The sequence below is a fragment of the Typopeltis vanoorti genome, chromosome 2 (genome assembly GCF_054136105.1).
Source record: "Typopeltis vanoorti isolate ZY-2024b chromosome 2, IOZ_Tvanoo_1.0, whole genome shotgun sequence".
NCBI lineage: Eukaryota > Metazoa > Arthropoda > Arachnida > Uropygi > Thelyphonidae > Typopeltis > Typopeltis vanoorti.
This window is the reverse complement of record NC_143550.1, coordinates 75,884,572-75,902,980: the sequence shown is the minus strand read 5'-3', so window position 1 is coordinate 75,902,980 and position 18,409 is coordinate 75,884,572. Positions and strand designations below refer to the sequence as shown.

General features: G+C 36.7%; 1 protein-coding gene across 1 annotated transcript in view; it reads right to left on the bottom strand.

Moving 5' to 3' along the window:
- Positions 1-360: 360 nt before the first annotated feature.
- The window catches only part of LOC150109188 (GRIP1-associated protein 1-like), a 434,263-nt gene continuing 416,214 nt past the window's right edge, over positions 361-18,409 (bottom strand). The window contains exons 22-23 of the mRNA XM_090401821.1: positions 10,745-10,896; positions 361-779 (exon numbers count right to left, since the gene is read on the bottom strand). Coding sequence (XP_090257947.1) covers positions 696-779; positions 10,745-10,896 — 236 coding nt within the window. The 3' untranslated portion in view covers positions 361-695. The remainder of the gene's footprint in view (positions 780-10,744; positions 10,897-18,409) is intronic.

The window sequence follows — 18,409 nt, the reverse complement described above, 5'->3', positions numbered from 1 at the left end:
ATGTGAAGAAAAATTTATAAGGTCTACAATAAGAAAAATTTATTGTAGACCTCCATGCTATTCAAAAAAGTAGCAATGTTAAAAAAAAAAAAATTTAATAAAGTAGGAGTAGGAAAGTGAACTAAAATATCATCACTGTATTAATGCACAACTACACATACCAGAGTAATAAACAATGAATATTACTAGCAATAGCTATACCTAAAAGTTTGCTCTAAATTGTAAAATAATTCAGAATTTTAGTTCATTTTATTAAAAAAAAAAAAAAAAAAAAAAAAAAACTAAGTAATTATTTTTTCCAGATATCCTTACTATGCAAAGCCAAAGAGTTCTAAATGATGCTATTCAACATAAGATAAATAATAAAAACATAGCTTTTTTTTTAATTAAATATTTTTGTCGCTAATTCAAATAAGATACACATTTTTTGCAAATATAACAGCTAGTTAATGACCACAAAATATATAAGGCAGTGAAACAAATGTCTTCTATATAAAGATTATGTTATGCACATTCTATTTACAAACTATACATAAAACGTTCAGGAATGTTGCTCTCAGAATTCAGAATGTACAAATAGTGAATAGTCTATAATATACTATACTTCCATGAAGGCAAGGACTGTATATGAATGGCCAATTATTGAAAATGCTATAGCAGCATTAGCTTTTTCTTAGAGCTGATTTTCATGCATTTTATAATGGTGATTCATTAGGCACGGTTGCAATATCAGTGGACTTAGCAAGACGAACTACTTCATCGGATAAAATTTCCAAATCCTAAAAATAAAAAATTAAATCTTGGTCAGATAGATACTATATTATGTGTGCTATTCCTTCATTTTAATAGCCTGAATGAAATGAATTTCAGAAAAATTCTACTCATAAGAAATTTTGTTTTAGTCCAAATAGCTACAATATTAGATATATCCTGCTATTCCCTTCAATGTACAGAAAATGCAAACAATAAACTCTTTCATGAAGTTCTATATTCTTTAAATGAAAAAAAAAAGTATATAACACATAACTATTTATTTACTAAGTTAAAATATAATAATAAATTGTGGAGAATGGTATGAGCTGATTGCTAATTAATGCTCATTTTTATCTATTCTGTGTTCATTTCATGGTGTATTTAACCAATTATTGCATAACAAATTTTCCCCAGTAATTTCACAATCACCTGCAAAAAAAATTAATTTCTAATTACCAATTAGTCAATGCATCAGAGGACACAGTAAGATTACTATTTACAGAAATGTATGTTCTAGTGATCAGAAGGAGAAAGTAGGAGTGTGAGTCAACTCCTTATTTTCTAAACTTTATTTTCATATAGGAATTATTCCATGCCAAATCACTGTAACATGAATTGAACTTAATGTTAGCTTTGTCTTCCTGGAGTTTGCATTAACAGGAAATTTTAGAAATAACAAATAAATTCATAAAGTTAGTTCTTTGAAAATAATATATCAGTGATAATTAAATGTATGGAATAGAGTGCAACATAAAGATTAAAAAAAAAAAAGCAAACTGCATCATGCATGAAGTACAATAGTGAACTACTTATGTATCCTATTAAAAGTGCTACACATTTTATTTATTTTTCACAAACAATATTTGTGAATAATTTTGCCAGCCTGGTTGGCCGACTAGTTAGCATATCCGCTCTCCAGCCAAAAGGCTGCAGGTTCGAATCCTGCCATAGGTATGGATGTTTGTGATTGTCTCTGAAAATACCAGTGGTGGTCGTCGGCAGTAGATGGCGTTGGTGTGGATGAAAAGTAATTGAGGTTTGTTGTAGTTGGTGAATTGAGTGGTGGAGACGGAGAGTTGTAGAATAGGTGCCCTCCCTCGATGAGTCTTTGGACTCCCTGGAGGTATCATGTAATAATAATAATATTGGAAAAGATATAAAAGCTATAATGAAACTGATGAGAAAGACTACTGAAATCGATAATTTGTAATTTAAATTATCAATTGTCATGATTTAAGAAACCATTCTTCATGTCTTGCTTTATAGCTTGTCATTATTTTACTAGTCACATGATTAAAGAATTACGGTTCTTCAGATATTCACCATCATAATGTTAATCATGGATATACAGACCACCTGATCTATTACAATCTCATCATTTAATAATCCTTTTTTGAAATCTCAGATTTAATATTTGTCACTCTAGTTATGCTCCAGTTCTTCATTTTTTTTTCCTTGTAATAATTTTATTTTTAATTCTTTTAATATATTTTCTTTTATGATTGAGAGTGGGGAGCAGAAGATGTTTAAGCAGTTGAGCTTGGCAAGTGCAAGAAGAATGATTGTTATGGGAGATTTTAACTACAGCAGTATAAGCTGGGAAGAGGAAAATGCACATAGCAATAAGGGAATGGAATTTCTAGAATTCTTGAGGGACTAATGTCTTAGGCAACATTTAATAGAGGGAACAAGAAGTTCAAGAGTTTTGGATTTGGTCATAGCATCAGAAGAGCTGATAATAACTGAGATGACATCTCTCCCCCAGTGATAGTGACCATGTAGTTTTGACATGGAAGATGAATAGCCATGCAGGAGTATCAAAGAAAATGGATCACATGTGGAATTATAAGGCAGGTGATTATAATAGTCTTAGATATCAACTTGGGGCAGTTCCATGTAGGACAGAATTGGAAGGCCAGGATATCATTAGTGCTTGGGAAATGGTGAAGGAATATTTGTTAGCAGCAATAGTAAGCTGCATTCCATGAGTGAAGAAGCGGACACAATTTGGTGTAAAATGGATGACAAACAATATCAAACAGGAAACTGCAGGTGAAAAAGAGATTACAGAAGAGATATAAAGAGAGGGGTAGAGAGCAGATGCATGAAGAACGTAAGACTCAGGCCAGGAGAATGACCAGTATGGTGAGGAAGGCAAAACTGGAATATAAGAAGAGATTGGCACTAAGATCCTAGGGAATTTTTTAGCTATATGGCCAGTAGGAGGAGAAATGATTGTGGAAGAATGATATTCATCATCATCAAATTCCTGATATATACCCTCAAGGGGTGTACAGGATATGATAGTACCACATGAGCAATTACATACAGCTCATGTAGCACTTTATTGGAGTATTTCATCCTGAAGAAGGTTTTAATACTAGAGGGGTAGGGCAGGTTCAAGGTTTAGAAATGCAAGAGGAGAGTGTGTTCCAAATACTGAGTACTCTGGATGTCAGTAAAGCAGTGGGCCTAGATGGTATTTCACCATTGGTTTTGAGAGAATGTGCTAAAGAACTGACAGCTCCTTTGACCTGGCTTTTCAATGAAAGTCTGGCTACGAGAAAGGTACCCAAGGAACGGAAGGAAGGTAAGATAGTGCCATTGCATAAGGGCAGTAACAGACTGGAAGTGTCTAATTATAGGCCGGTTTGTGTGTCATCAGTAGTTGTTAAGATCTTGGTGAAATTAGTGAGGGACTATATACAGTGTTGGGCAGATGAGGGTAATGTTATCTGTGAGAATCAACATGGATTTGTTAAGGGGCGCTCTTGTTTAAGTAATATAATTGTCTTTTATAATAAAGTGATGAGCAGTTGATGAAGAAAAGGCATACATTGCCTTTTTTTTTTTTGGATTTTGCAAATGCATTTGACAGAGTGCCACATGATAAGCTGATATTTAAGTTACAGCAGATGGGTTTAGATGTCGGGTTAGTCAACTGGATTCAGGATTGAAGGGGATACATTAACTGTGGAAAGGGTGCAGAGGTGGATAACAAAGATGGTTTCAGTACTGTACAATGTTAATTATGAGGATCAGTATCAGTATTTGATAGGTATCAGAGAGTTGTGTATGGTGGGACAATATCAAGGAAGCAGAAGGTTACAAGTGGGGATCCCCAGGGCTCAGTACAGGGACCTGTATTGTTTAACCTTTATATCAATGACATTGTCAATGGATTGCAAGGGGATATTCAGTTGTTTGCAGATGATGTGAAGCTGGGAAGGGTTATTAGTAATAGTACAGATGTGGGCAGCCCTGCAAGAAGATCTGAATAAACTAGACAGATAGGCAAATGAATGGGGGTTGTCAGTTCAATGCAGTAAAATGTAAAGTCTTGAGGTTTGGGATACATCGATGAGGCTGCATACTTGATTGGAGGAGTTGTACTGGAGAAAGTAGGGGAGACAACAGATCTGATGATCGATAGAAAACTGAAATTCAGGGGGTATATTGCAAAGGTGGTGAAGGTAACCCATCAGACTGCTGCAATACTGAGAAGGATGTTGACCTGCAGAGATAGAAGAGTTATCATTCCATTATATAAGACCCTGATCTGACCACACTTAGACTATTGTTCTAAAATTTGGTCCCCAGGATTTGAAATGGATACATTAACTGTGGAAAGGGTGCAGAGGTGGATAACAAACATAGTTTCAGGACTGTACAATGTTAATTATGAGGATTGGCTGAGGGAATGTGGACCGCAGAGTTTGGTGGATAGAAGAAGGAGAGGTGATATGATAGAGACTTTTAAACTGTTGAGAGGCAGTTACAGGGTGGACACTGGGGAGTTCTTTCACTTGGTTGAGCAGAGGGAAGGAGCAATGACAAGGGGTCATCACTGAAAAGTACAAAAGGAAGCTGTGAGCAAGAGGGTGAGGAGTGGTTTCTTTGCATGGAGAGTGGTGGAATTGTGGAATGCATTGCCTGATAGTGGTGAGAGCAAGAACGGTCAATGAGTAGTATGATAGACTTTGTGTTTCCTAGGAAGGACCTTCTGCGATGAGTCTCTTGACTCCATGGAGGCTGAATAATAATAATGTGTTTCTGTTTTTTATTTATCTTGTTAAACATGTTTCATTTATTTTTATTATCTAAGTCATTTAAAAATCCTGATTAAAAAAAATATATATATATATATCTCATTTGATACTCTACATGTCAAGCAGAGTGAACTTTTATCATAAAATGTAGAATTTGACACTTTTCCATATTAAACTAAAATCCATTATCTTTTTGCCCATACTGTCAACCAATTTTAATCATTCCTCAAGCACTCTTCTTCACCTACATTAATTATAGGTGAAATTTAATTATAGTACAAATTAAACAGCAGTGGTCCAAGCCATGAAGCACACTGCTAGTGACCTGCTTTCTCCTGGTTTCTGCATCTCTGTATACTCTTTGGTACTACTCTTTGGTAGTACCAAACTTCACCTACATTAATTATAGGTGAAGTTTAATTATAGTTCGCTGTTTAATTATAGTACAAATTAAACACAGTGGTCCAAGCCCTGAGGCACACTGCTAGTGACCTGCTTTCTCCTGGTTTCTGCATCTCTGTATACTCTTTGGTACCTGTCCTTAAAGATGCCTTGTTTCCTTATCAACCATATTCATCTTCATTCACTCTAATATGTTCTAACACAGTTACATAGTATCCTGTCAAATGCCTTCACAAAATACAGCAGTATTATCATCTTGACATTTTACAACTCAACCATTCTACTATAAAAAAAGTAAGTGGCTTTGTGACAGGTAGGTCAGATTTTAATTATTAAAGCCATGCTGTCTCTCATTGTGTATCATATTCTTATTCACACATTCCTGAATTCTGTCCATAAGCAACTTTTCCAATACTTTTAAACCACTCCTGAGATACTGACTGATCTATAATTTGCTATCATAGTCTTGGAACCTCCTTTATGCAAAGGAACTATTTTGCCATCTTTCGTTCCCTGGGACTTTGCCCCCTGGGACTGAGACTTAAGTTAAACTGCGTAGTCAGAGGCATTGCCAATTCCTTTGCACATTCTCTTAATATGCAAGCTGAGATTCTGCCATATTTCAAAGTACTTCCAATTCATCAAATCTATTCCCACATCAGTTCTACCACTTCAATATTTCTTGCCTGACAGACCCTTGAAAAGTGATCACTCAGTAATTCAACTATTCATCTGCTTCTATTATCTCTGTATTATCAGCACTCATTAAAGTTATCATTTCATAGTCATTCCTTCCTTTTAATCTCCAAATATCAAAAGAACTTTTTGCAATTTCCTTTGGGCATGTTCAGCTAATTTCTTCTCATAATCTGATTTTTCCTTCTTTACCATTCTGGTCACTCATAACTTTACCTTATACATGCTTTCTTGGCTGTGCCTTGCGAGCTTGATGTTCACCTTTCTCTTTACATACCCTCCATAACATTTTTTTAATTTGTAGCTCCTATTTAAATCATCATGTAGGGAGATGGATGAGTCATCCAACTCCTACCTGATTTATCCTCCTGATCTTGAGTGTACACAGCCTGATATTACTTCTTTCAGACACTCCTTAACCTTCCAAGACCTAGCATCCTTTCTTTGCAAATTATTATGCCATATGGCAGTCTAATGGATGTTGTACAGATTTTCCTATTGTGGAGAAAGAATAGTTGGCCACATGTGATTAATTTGCCTCAAAGTACAGACTAGGAATCAGTGAAGTTTGAAATGCTCCCGTCGCGATTCTTATGCTTGATAGTGAATAGGGTCTAGTAATTATAGAGTGCTCTCTCTCTCTCAGAAACAGGCTTTTGACCCATTATCAGGTTTCAATCTTATAAGTGTGCAAAACACAGGCAGCAAAAAGCATCTGTCTACACTGCATGAGAGGGTGTGAGGATGTTCACTACTTTATGGCACTTGTCTCATAACTGACCTATTAGAGGGAGAAAACCGAGTTTCTTGTCAAATATGAATCTCAATACCTTTACTTCTGGTGCAACTGCGATAATTGTTTTTCCTGATCCGAGTTCTGGGTCAGGATGAAGACTGTGTCTGCAGCAAAAAATGCAAACAAACTGTATTTTGCTGAAAATCTGGACTCATTTGCAAGCACCTATTTTGAAAGATGATCAATAGCTTGCTATAACTGCCTTTCTATGACCCTTATGTTACATAAATGACAGCAGATGGTAAAGTCATCCACACAGAGAACATTACTTATGGTTAGAGGAAGTTGTTTGGTTATCAAGTTAACATTCGTTGCAAAAACTGTGATCTTGCGGGATTTCCTCGTTTTGGATATATAGTTGGGATGGAGCAGTTTCCACTTGGAAGATTCAGTTAGATAGAAAGTTTTCTTGAGACCAAAGTTGTGTAAGTCTTGTAGTATTCCAAATCTTTAAGCATTGTTGTATATTTTTTTTCCATATCAAAGAAAACTGATACCAAGCGCTCACATTTCAGGAAGGCATCTCTAATGAATGCTTCCAAGCTGGACTAGATGATTAGTTGTTGAATAATATTCATTTACGGAAGTCAGATTGCGTTCTGGAAAAAGGCTGTTTCTCTCCAGGAAGAAACAAAAAAGATGAGAGTTAATAAATTTTTCCTAATCTTGAAAAAAGCAGCTGGTCAGAATAATGAAATAGTTAAACAGATGTTTAACCATTTCATAGTGGATGTTGTCTTGTCTAACAGCAGTTGGCCAACATTTAAGCAGAACAGCTTTCATTTCTTCTTTCATGAACAGCCTGTTGTATTCTTCAGTGCCATTCAAAGAAAGCAAAATTTGTTATTTTCTGCTTTGTATTTTTCAAGAAGGAACTCAAGTGGATAAGCAGACATTGCTGATGTTTTAACACCCCCCCACCACCACCACCGGTGTACTGGGAATTGCAGGTTGGGGTAGCAATTGTGCAACCATTATGTTCTAGGATGGAGAGTTGATGGATGGTGTACATGCCTTTCATCTCGTAAATTTTATCCCATATTTCTTTGCTCATATTAGATCTCATTATAAAAGACATATATTGGATCCAGGATTTCTTGTGGCTCTGATGATGGATGCATCTTACTCAGATTCGAGCATGTTTGAAAGCAATTAAGTTTCTTGTTGCTGTAGTGGGATATCTGCGTAAGATACTTCATACTTTCATCTGAGATTCTCTGGCTGATGTACAATCATCACTCCACCATGGCTTAGAAAAACATGAAAACCAACTAAATCTTTTAGGAGTTGCAGCAGTTTATATAATACGCTCTGTTATATGATTCATTTCACTGTCGATAGGAAAGGAGAAGAGATAACTATCGCAGAATTGAATTTTGCTAATGATGAAAATGTGGACCAGTCAGCTTGCTCAATTTCCCACTGTGATGTAGTACATGGCTTCCCGTACAGAAGAGTTGATATCACAAGGAAGTGATCACTCCCAAATAGGTTGTCATCATAAATTAAAGATGCCAAGAAATTATATTCTTGGTTTAATCTTTTATCCAAGTGTAAGCAAACAAAGTTTGCACCTGAACTATTTTCAGGACTGGCAACTTGTATAAAGAAGCTAATGACTTCACATCACTTGCCTTAGTATCCCATAATGCATAGTATTATGGAAAGAGTCACTATCCAAGACTGGTTTCGACCTTTATTGAGGTCTCATCAGTGAGAGCCAGACCCAGAGATGATACCAAGGTTGAAGTAATGCAGGAGTCATATTTCCATATACAAGTAGCCAAAATGTGTCACACCTTATTATTGAAATACTCTGGATTAGAGATAGTTGCTGGAAGTTTTTCTACTGTTACACTATAAATTAAAGATGCTAAGAAATTATATTATTGGTTTAATCTTTTATCCAAGTGTAAGCAAGCAAATTTTGTGCCTGAACTATTTTCAGGACTGGGCAACTTGTATAAAGAAGCTAATGACTTCACATCACTCGCCTTAGTGATTGCTTATGCTTAAATAAAAAATTAAACCAAGAATATAAATTCTTGGCATCTTTAATTTATAGTATAACGAAGTGGAAAAACTTCCAACAACTATCTCTAATCCAGAGTATTTCAATAATAAGGTGTGACACGTTTTGGCTACTTGTATATGGAAATATGACTTCTGCATTATTTCAATTAGGTATCACCTCTTGGTCTGGCTTCCACTGATGAGACCTCAATTAAAGTCGAAACCAGTCTGGATAGTGACCCTTCCCATAATGCATAACATTATACATGTCTGTAAGGAGATGTGGGATACTAAGGCAAGTGATATGAAATCATTAGCTTCTTTATACAAATTGCACAGTCCTGAAAATAGTTCAGGCACAAACTTTGTTTGCTTGCACTTGGATAAAGGATTAAACCAAAAATATAATTTCTTGGCATCTTTAATTTATAGTATAACCAAGTGGAAAAATTTCCAACAGGCTGTCATCAGTTTCCCACTTAAGAAGAGAAAAAAAGGGAGGGTGAACAGTTAAGTTGACAGTAGTGAATGCTCTAGTAGATATTGGAAGGTGTTGATTCCTGTGTTTAAGAGTGAGAGATTATTATTGTTGAGCATATATTCAACAATCCTCCTTCTGATGTTTGTTTGAGCACTACCCCACATGGTGTTGTGTCCATTTAAATCCCCCACTAAAAATGAGGGAAACAGTCAAAAATTCCTAGCAAGTAAGTCAGCATGTGCTCTGAGAGAATACAGAGAAAAATGTGAGAGAGCAAGTAATTTATAAAGGTTGCTAAACAAAAGCCTTGGCAAGACTGGTAAGAATATAGAAGATAAATATCAGGAATGTTGCAAAATGTTTTGGAGATTATTAAAAAAGCTTAGAAATAGAAGAAAGAGTTCTGCAAAAAGGAGTCAGAGGTGATAAAGGTGAAATGAAAACTGAAGATAAAGATATCCTAGATGTTTGAAGTAATTATGTTGAAAGACTTGAAACAAGAAGTGACAGAACACTGGTGAATACAATCTTGAGTAAATATCAATACTTAGGGGAGAAAAAGCCATCAAAAACCTAAAAAAAAAGTAGCAGGAGTAGATGAATTCGAGCATAAATGCTCAAATATAGAGGTATAAAAGTTCTAACATGGCTGCACAGCAAAATTCAGAAGGCCATCAAAGTACTGAATTCCACATGAATGGATTAGAGCTCTCATAGCACTCCCCATCTATAAAAGAGAAAACATACTGAATGTGAGTATTACAGAGAAATTTCCCTGCTGAGTGTCCCAGATAAGATTTATGCAAGCATATTAGAGAAAACACTAAGAAAAACTGTGGATCAGACTAAAAGAAAATGATGTCAGGACCAGATTTTCATTTTTAGACAATTGAGAAATCATGGGAGAATATAATAAGGATCGTATTTAAGTTATGCAGATCTAAGAAAGGCATATGATCAGGTGCTAAGAGAAAAGTTGTTCAAAACATTACAGTTATATGGTGTAAGTGGGACAATATACCAAGCACACATTATCTTTGGATAATGTGTGCTTCCATCTCTTTCTCACCATTTGGATGAAAAGAGAATAGCATTATCATAGTATGTTGTACATGCTATGATAGTACCACATGGTTAAACTTATGAGCGAACATATCAGGAATCTGATAATTGTGGTACACATACTGCTAATGTGCAGCACTTTTGAAGTAAATATATATTTAATGAAGGTTTATATATAAATATTTAAATATATTTTAAGTCAAGCTTATTTATTTGTTTTGGTAAGAAATGTAAAGACAAATGATAAACAGTAGAGAATTCAAATGCTGTGCAATTTAATCAAGGATTTCATGCATCACATCTCTGCTGTAGTTAATGAATTCTAAAGAAGCAAATATCTGAAAAGGATAAAATATGCTTTCAGGACTAGTCACAGCACATATGTATTTTATTCATGCCCTTGTTTGGTTAGCAAAGTGTCCTCAGCAATAAGAGGGAAAAACTAACTTAAAATTCATAAGGAAGGATAGCACACTTGTTAGCAGGGCTTACCTTCTGCAAATGCATGTTTTTAGTTAGGGTTTCTTCTAACATCCTCTGCATTCGACGATTAATTTCTTTTAGGTTCTCATCCCCTTTATCTTTAATAAAATCAACAACTCTTTTTACTGTTAGCTTGTCGTGAAGAATAGTTGGGTGAGGATCTAAGAAACATAAATAAGAGAGAGAGAGATGAAAAGATTGTGTGGGTGTTTTATTATCTGGTTAAAATGTTAAGGTTATTTTCATTCATTCTGTTGAAAATTTTTAACAAAATTTTCATCCAGATCTCATTGACATCTTTTGAGACAGTAGGAAAGATTTACAAGCTTAAAATGGAACAGCAAGTTATAAGTGGAAGGTCTACTAATAGAATGAAAAGCTTAACTTAGAAAAGATAAATTACAGTAAAAATAAATAAATAAAGAAGTAACAGTGATGTGGTGAGATGAAAGTAATTTTGTTTAAATTTAATTTAGTGAGAAGAGCTTCTATCAATAATTTTGTGTCATTCTAATGGACTCTGACTGGATGAAATTACATTCTATGAAAGGCTAGTGTCTAATTCTCAGTATAAGCCTACATACACAATCTTTCTAAGCAAGATATCAGCCATGGCTCTGTGTGTACGCATCATGTAAGCTTAAGTGCTAACAACAACTTTTTTTTTTTTAAGCCACAGCACTTACCACAGAACTTGGTTCTCTTTGAGACACTTTTTAGCCAATCACTACGACCCCTATAAGACAGACAAAATACTTCAAAAAATTTACTCACTATTCCACCGACATCTGACATGCAAATTTCAAACTACACATCTAGCTATGACTAAACATCCTTCATCCATTATCTAAAGGATGAGTCTCATCCTTTTGCACATCCTGAAGTATATGAAACATTTTGTGCCTGAAAATTAGCTTACTTTAGATAGACCAGTAGATCTGGTAACAGAAACCTTGAAAAAGCATAAGAACTACATTCATGATCATGTGTATCGAAAATCAGGACTCGCAGCTCAGTATTCCCTTTAGCACAGGATTAAATGGATGAAAACAACTGTACTGCAAAGAAGATGCTAGAGGTTTGAGAGGTTATTCTGATAATCAGAATCAACTATGAAACATTTCCCTCACCATTAATAAGTATTGCTGTATTAATCTGCCTAAGATCTGGGAGACAGTCATTCTAAGACCACATTTAGCTTGACTTCTCGGAATTAACTTTGTTTTTTTATCTAGCTCCTAAGGTATGCCTTGATAGGACATTACTTGTTTTATAAAAATTACAGTTGCAATTTGTGCTCTGAAGATGGCAGTTTGAAATCCAATGAAATATTAGTAACTCAATAAGTTTATTTATTTTGTTCTTCTGGTATAGTTTATATCATAAAGTACTGTTATGAATACAAAGCCACCAACGCCTAAGCCTAACATTAGGTTTATCCTTTGCTAGCTTAAGTCTCTGACTCTCTAATGTGTACAACATGTAATTAATACTAGAAATGTGTCATAGCATGATCTGGCAGAATAAACAAATACCAAATAGTCAGTTTACAATTCAGCCAAAGCATAGTGAATTGAATTTTTTAAAACAAAGTTTTGAACAAAAAAAAATAAAATAAAATACATCATAATACTTCACAGAATAATATAACCATGTGAAAATGTAAAAATACAATTTTAAGTTCATTAAAGTTAATAAAACAGTCATTAAAAGAACCATAACTACTTTTACAACATTGTAGAGCTCTTACTCACTGCTGACTCGTCTAAGAAGACTGTGAATATGTGTGTAGAGGCTTAAGTGCTATGAGGACATCATGTTGGAGGCTTAATGGATTTTTTACAACACTCAAAAAGAATTAAAATAGAATTTAATACTTCCTATATTTCGTCCTAGTCACTAGGACATCTACGGGGATTACAAAAACAATTAATGTAACATATACACAAATAACAAACAATACTAAGCCCAACCACGTGGGTGACACTAAAGTCCTATCTAGGTAGAGCGCCCTCTATGGGCAGTAGTAGGTGGCCTGGAATGTAAGGTGGGAACTCTGGTGATGAGTGTTTCCCAAATCTTCGGAAGCTTAATGCAACCATATTTATTGAGATTTGGTTGGTTTTTGAGAGCTGCTGCTACTTCTAAGAAAAGTCTCTCTTTCTTGAATTTGCTGTGATATGGTGGTTTTCTTCCATGATACCCTGTGGGTGGTGTCCAAAACATGGTCAGCCAAGCCTGAATGGCCATAGTTGTGTTTGAAGATGTAAGACTTGTGTTCCTCTAGACGGATGGATGCTGATCTGCCTGTCTGTCCAAAGTACGCCAGCTTACAGGAACAGGGTACTTTGTAAACTCCAGGCAGAGAGAGAGGAGGGAGCTGATCTTTCGTAGAACGGATAAGGGTAGCCAGTTTGCGGTGGGGCTTATATGCTGTGTGTAGGTTGTACTGTTTTAGTATCTTGGCTATTTTTTCGGATGTGCCACGGATGTAGGGTATGGTGATGGCATTTTTAAAATCTTGTTGACGAGAAGGACGGGGAATGGGGGAGGAGTTGATTATTTTTTTGATACTGTGATCGCTGTAGCCATTGGAGAGGAAAGTGCTGTGTATGTGGTTAAGCTCAGTAGTGATATAGCTATAGACTATCTAAACAGCTGGCCAACTCTCTGATCCCCTTCACCGGAAGGTCCCCTTCCTATATAAAAAACTCCACTTTAAAGCCCTCACAGAAAATTTAACCTTGAATAAGAGAGACATATTGGTAAGCTTTGATATCTCCTCTTTGTTTACCAATATTCCCTTAATTGACACCTTATCTCTCTTAGAAAACGTTTTTCCCTCTGACATCTTAGATCTCTTTTCCTTTGCCATTAACTCTGGGTATTTCTCTTGGAACAACAAAATCTACAAGCAGATAGAGGGAACTGCCATGGGTTCCCCCCCCCTTGCCAATTTCTATATGGAGGATTTCGAAAAACGAGCCATAGACTCAGCCCCACTCAAACCTTCTATCTGGCTAAGATATGTAGATGATGTGTTTGGCCTCATGGCCCAGACACGTTAGACTCCTTCCTCAGTCATCTCAATAGTCTACATCCAAGAATCCAGTTCACTATGGAAAAGGAAAAGAACAATTGTTTACCCTTCCTAGACACCTTAGTCACACGCCTGCCTAATGATACACTTACCTTCACCGTATACAGAAAACCCACACACACAGGCAGATACATTCACAAACTCTCCCACCACCACCCCTCTCAACAATATGGCATTATTAAAACTCTTACCAAGAGAGCCCATAATCTTTGTTCCAGTGGAACCGCCCTCACTACTGAGCTTAACCACATACGCAGCACTTTCCTCTCCAATGGCTACAGCGATCACAGTGTCAAAAAAAATAATCAACTCCTCCCCCATTCCCCGTCCTTCTCGTCAACAAGATTTTAAAAATGCCATCACCATACCCTACATCCGTGGCACATCCGAAAAAATAGCCAAGATACTAAAACAGTACAACCTACACACAGCATATAAGCCCCACCGCAAACTGGCTACCCTTATCTGTTCTACGAAAGATCAGCTCCCTCCTCTCTCTCTCTGCCTGGAGTTTACAAAGTACCCTGTTCCTGTAAGCTGGCATACTTTGGACAGACAGGCAGATCAGCATCCATCCGTCTAGAGGAACACAAGTCTTACATCTTCAAACACAACTATGGCCATTCAGGCTTGGCTGACCATGTTTTGGACACCACCCACAGGGTATCATGGAAGAAAACCACCATGCTCCACCACAGCAAATTCAAGAAAGAGAGACTTTTCTTAGAAGCAGCAGCAGCTCTCAAAAACCAACCAAATCTCAATAAATATGGTTGCATTAAGCTTCCGAAGATTTGGGAAACACTCATCACCAGAGTTCCCACCTTACATTCCAGGCCACCTACTACTGCCCATAGAGGGCGCTCTACCTAGATAGGACTTTAGTGTCACCCACATGGTTGGGCTTAGTATTGTTTGTTATTTGTGTATATGTTACATTAATTGTTTTTGTAATCCCCGTAGATGTCCTAGTGACTAGGACGAAATATAGGAAGTATTAAATTCTATTTTAATTCTTTTTGAGTGTTGTAAAAAATCCATTAAGCCTCCAACATGAAGACTGTGAATGTTCTTTATCCTCTAAGCAGTTCATATTACAATTTAGTACTAATTCTACCATTAAAATGCTAAGTGGGCTGGATTACTTTTTCAGTCTTCTGATCCAAAAATTTGCATTGAGTGATGATATTGCCGAAACAGATATCAACATCCATTGAAATCTCTGTCTCCTTTTTCTATCTTTTCACTTAAAGAAAGCACTTTACAGTTTCTCTTTGGCATATTCGAATCCAGCATCACTACTCTTGAGATTTGGGGCCATTATTAAGTGAAATAAGAGTTACTTGAACAAAAGCACTGCGATACCACCACAATCGATTTGATAATCGAGACGGCTTCTAAGTGACTAACAGGAGGGGTAATGTATGTAGTTTACAGTGTGAATATAGTGGACAAAGGATGATTTACATTGCAAGCAGGACAGCACACAATTTAAACTTATGAATTGTTTATTTCTGGAATTTTCCATTTAATATTTTCGGACTGAGGTTGACTGTTGGTAACTGAAACTGTGAAAAGTGAACCCATGGATAAGGGGGAAGGAACTACTGTAGTTAAACTGACTTGTTTTACCACATATGTTAGTGGCTTCTTCTTGGTTAGAAAGAACAAAAAAATACAATAGGCAGTAAATATGAACCACTGCATAACTAAACATGAACATGTAAAAGCCATTACACAAAAGTAAAAAAAAAACAAAAAAAAAACACAGAAATACGTGGAGTGTGGAAGCTGGTATGGGTCAGTCATTATTCAGTTATGCATGTTAGTTGGCAGAAAAGTTAGCCTGATGTGTGGAAAGATCTAATAAGTAACTTCAAAATCACCACCCTCCTGAAATCTCATGACACAAGAGTGGCTTTGAAGCCCATTGTAACTATATGAGCTCTGTTACATTCACCTAAGAACCACAACCCTTTCAACAAGCATCCTGGAGTTTACAATATTCCATGTTCTTGTGGCCTTGTTTACATAGGGCAATCATCTAGAAGTTTGGAAATTAGACAAAAAGAGCATATTGGAGACATTACTAACAAGAGAGAAGACAGCTCAGGCATAGCTTTTCACTTCTCCCACACTCACCACAATACTGAATGGGACAAGAGCTCTATGACCTTACAATATTCCATATTCTTGTGGCCTTGTTTACATAGGGCAATCATCTAGAAGTTTGGAAATTAGACAAAAAGAGCATATTGGAGACATTACTAACAAGAGAGAAGACAGCTCAGGCATAGCTTTTCACTTCTCCCACACTCACCATAATACTGAATGGGACAAGAGCTCTATGACCTTACACAGAAGACAACTTCAGTGTCCACAACATTAAAGAGGTTATGATGGTTATCCACCCACAAGGCGCACTCAGCAGAAACCAAGGAATGATTTTATGTGATTTGGAAGTTGCTTATTAGATCTTTCCACACATTACACTTTAACTTTTCTGCCAACTATCATGCATACCTACCAAAGAATGACTGACCCATGCCAGCTCACACCCATGTGTTTCGGATTTTAATTTTTGTATAACAGTTTCTATATGTTTGGATTTAGTTACATAATGGTTCCTTTACCACTTATTGTATTTTTTGTTCTTCAATAACCTGTACACTCAAGAAAATCATTTCATTTATCACCCAACATCCATTGTTGGATATGCTTATAAGTAGTTTTCAGTTCAATTTTCTAGTATTATTCTGTTTAAAGCCTAACATTAGGTTTATCCCTTGCTAGCTTAAGTCTCTGACTCTCTAATGTATACAACATGTAATTAAAACTAGAAAGGTGTCATTTGGTGGAGCAAGCTCACTTGCTCCACCAAATGATAGTGCTGCATCAGAACCTGAAGATATAGCTGATCTCCTGGCATTATTCTTCTCATTCAATGCTAGCACAGATCCTTCTTCCAGCTTATCCTACTTAAGTAGGTCACTGTTTCTAATGATTCTCCTCCATATCCTCCTGTCTTGGGCTGTAACTACATCCAAGTTCTTCATCCTCAGGTCCTCCTCCACCAGCTCCTTCCATCTCTTCTTTGACCACCCATGCTTCCTCCTCCCCTACACATCCATCTGCATGACCTTTCTTCTCACACACTCGTCCTCCCTCCTCACATGACCAAACCATCTCAACCTTGCCTCTTGTATCTTCACTCCTAAGTTTGTAACTTTCACAGTTCCCCTTAGATAGTCATTTCTCAGATGATCCTTTCTGGTCACACCAAACATCCACCTAAGCATTCTCATCTCTGCTACCTCCATCCTGCTGATGTTATTTTTACTCAGGGCCACAGTTTCCATAGCATATGTCATAGATGGTCTCACTACTGCCCTGTCCCTTTAGATTGACTGATACCCTCTTATCACGTAGCACTCTATCCATCTCTCTCTCCAGTTCCTGCATCCCACTTCCTTCTCAGCTCTCCATCCTCTTTCACTGCTGAACCTAAGTATCTAAAGTCACTAACCTTCCTGATGACATTTCCTTCCAGCTCCAGATCTATCTCTTGGCTGCCATCCACTTTGCAACACTTGTACTCTGTCTTACTTCTGCTCAGCCTCACGCCCCCCCATCTTTCCGGTTTACCTGTCAGTTTTTCTCTTGATTCTGCACACAGCATGATGTCATGTGCATACAACATTGTCCAAGGCACATCATCTCTCATTTCTTCTGTCAATACCTCCATCACAACATTAAACAGGAATGGACTTAATGCTGATCCTTGATGCAAACCAACCTGTCAGTTGAAAACTTTCTGTCTTTCCCAGGCAGGTCAGAACTCTTGTTTTCACATTTTTGTACATCTCCAGCACCAACCTGACATATTTCTCCAGTACCTTCTTCTTCCTCACACACCTCCAGACTTCTTGCCTTGGCACTCTAACGTACAGATGACCAAGGTAAATTACCTCCTCTAGCTGGAACATAGCACTGCATGCCTCCACTGACCTTCGACCAGAAACATCTTAAAAAATCTGGATACCAAAAAAAGGCTTCTGGTCCTGATGGAATCGCACTAACTATGCTCAAGAGATGTATCCATGAATTAATAACCTGAAGAAATAACTAATCAATAATTGCCAATCCAGAGCCAAAGCAGATCTTCTTACCTACATCATGCATCTCTGGACACACGCCATGAAAATGTCTGAAAAAAAGTTATGCTGCTTCACTTGACATTTCCAAAATATTTGATAGGGCTTGGCATCAAGGGTTCTCTGTCTTACTCCATTTGTATATTAGAGGGCCAATTTTCTCTCAGATTTTCCTATTAAGACAGGCATTCCTCCGGGTCTGTTATTTCATCCACAAATATAAAAATAACCTCTTCTAACTGATCTCAAAAACTATTCACAGTTTTGCTAATGGTAGCTTATATATATACAGGATATTTCATATCCTATGTATATGAAAAACCTTGCAGTACTCAAACACCTGGTGTTTCAAGATCAACAATAAGTGCCATCAACAGTTATCTCCACTCCATCTTGCAAGGGGGGGGGGGTGATAACAAA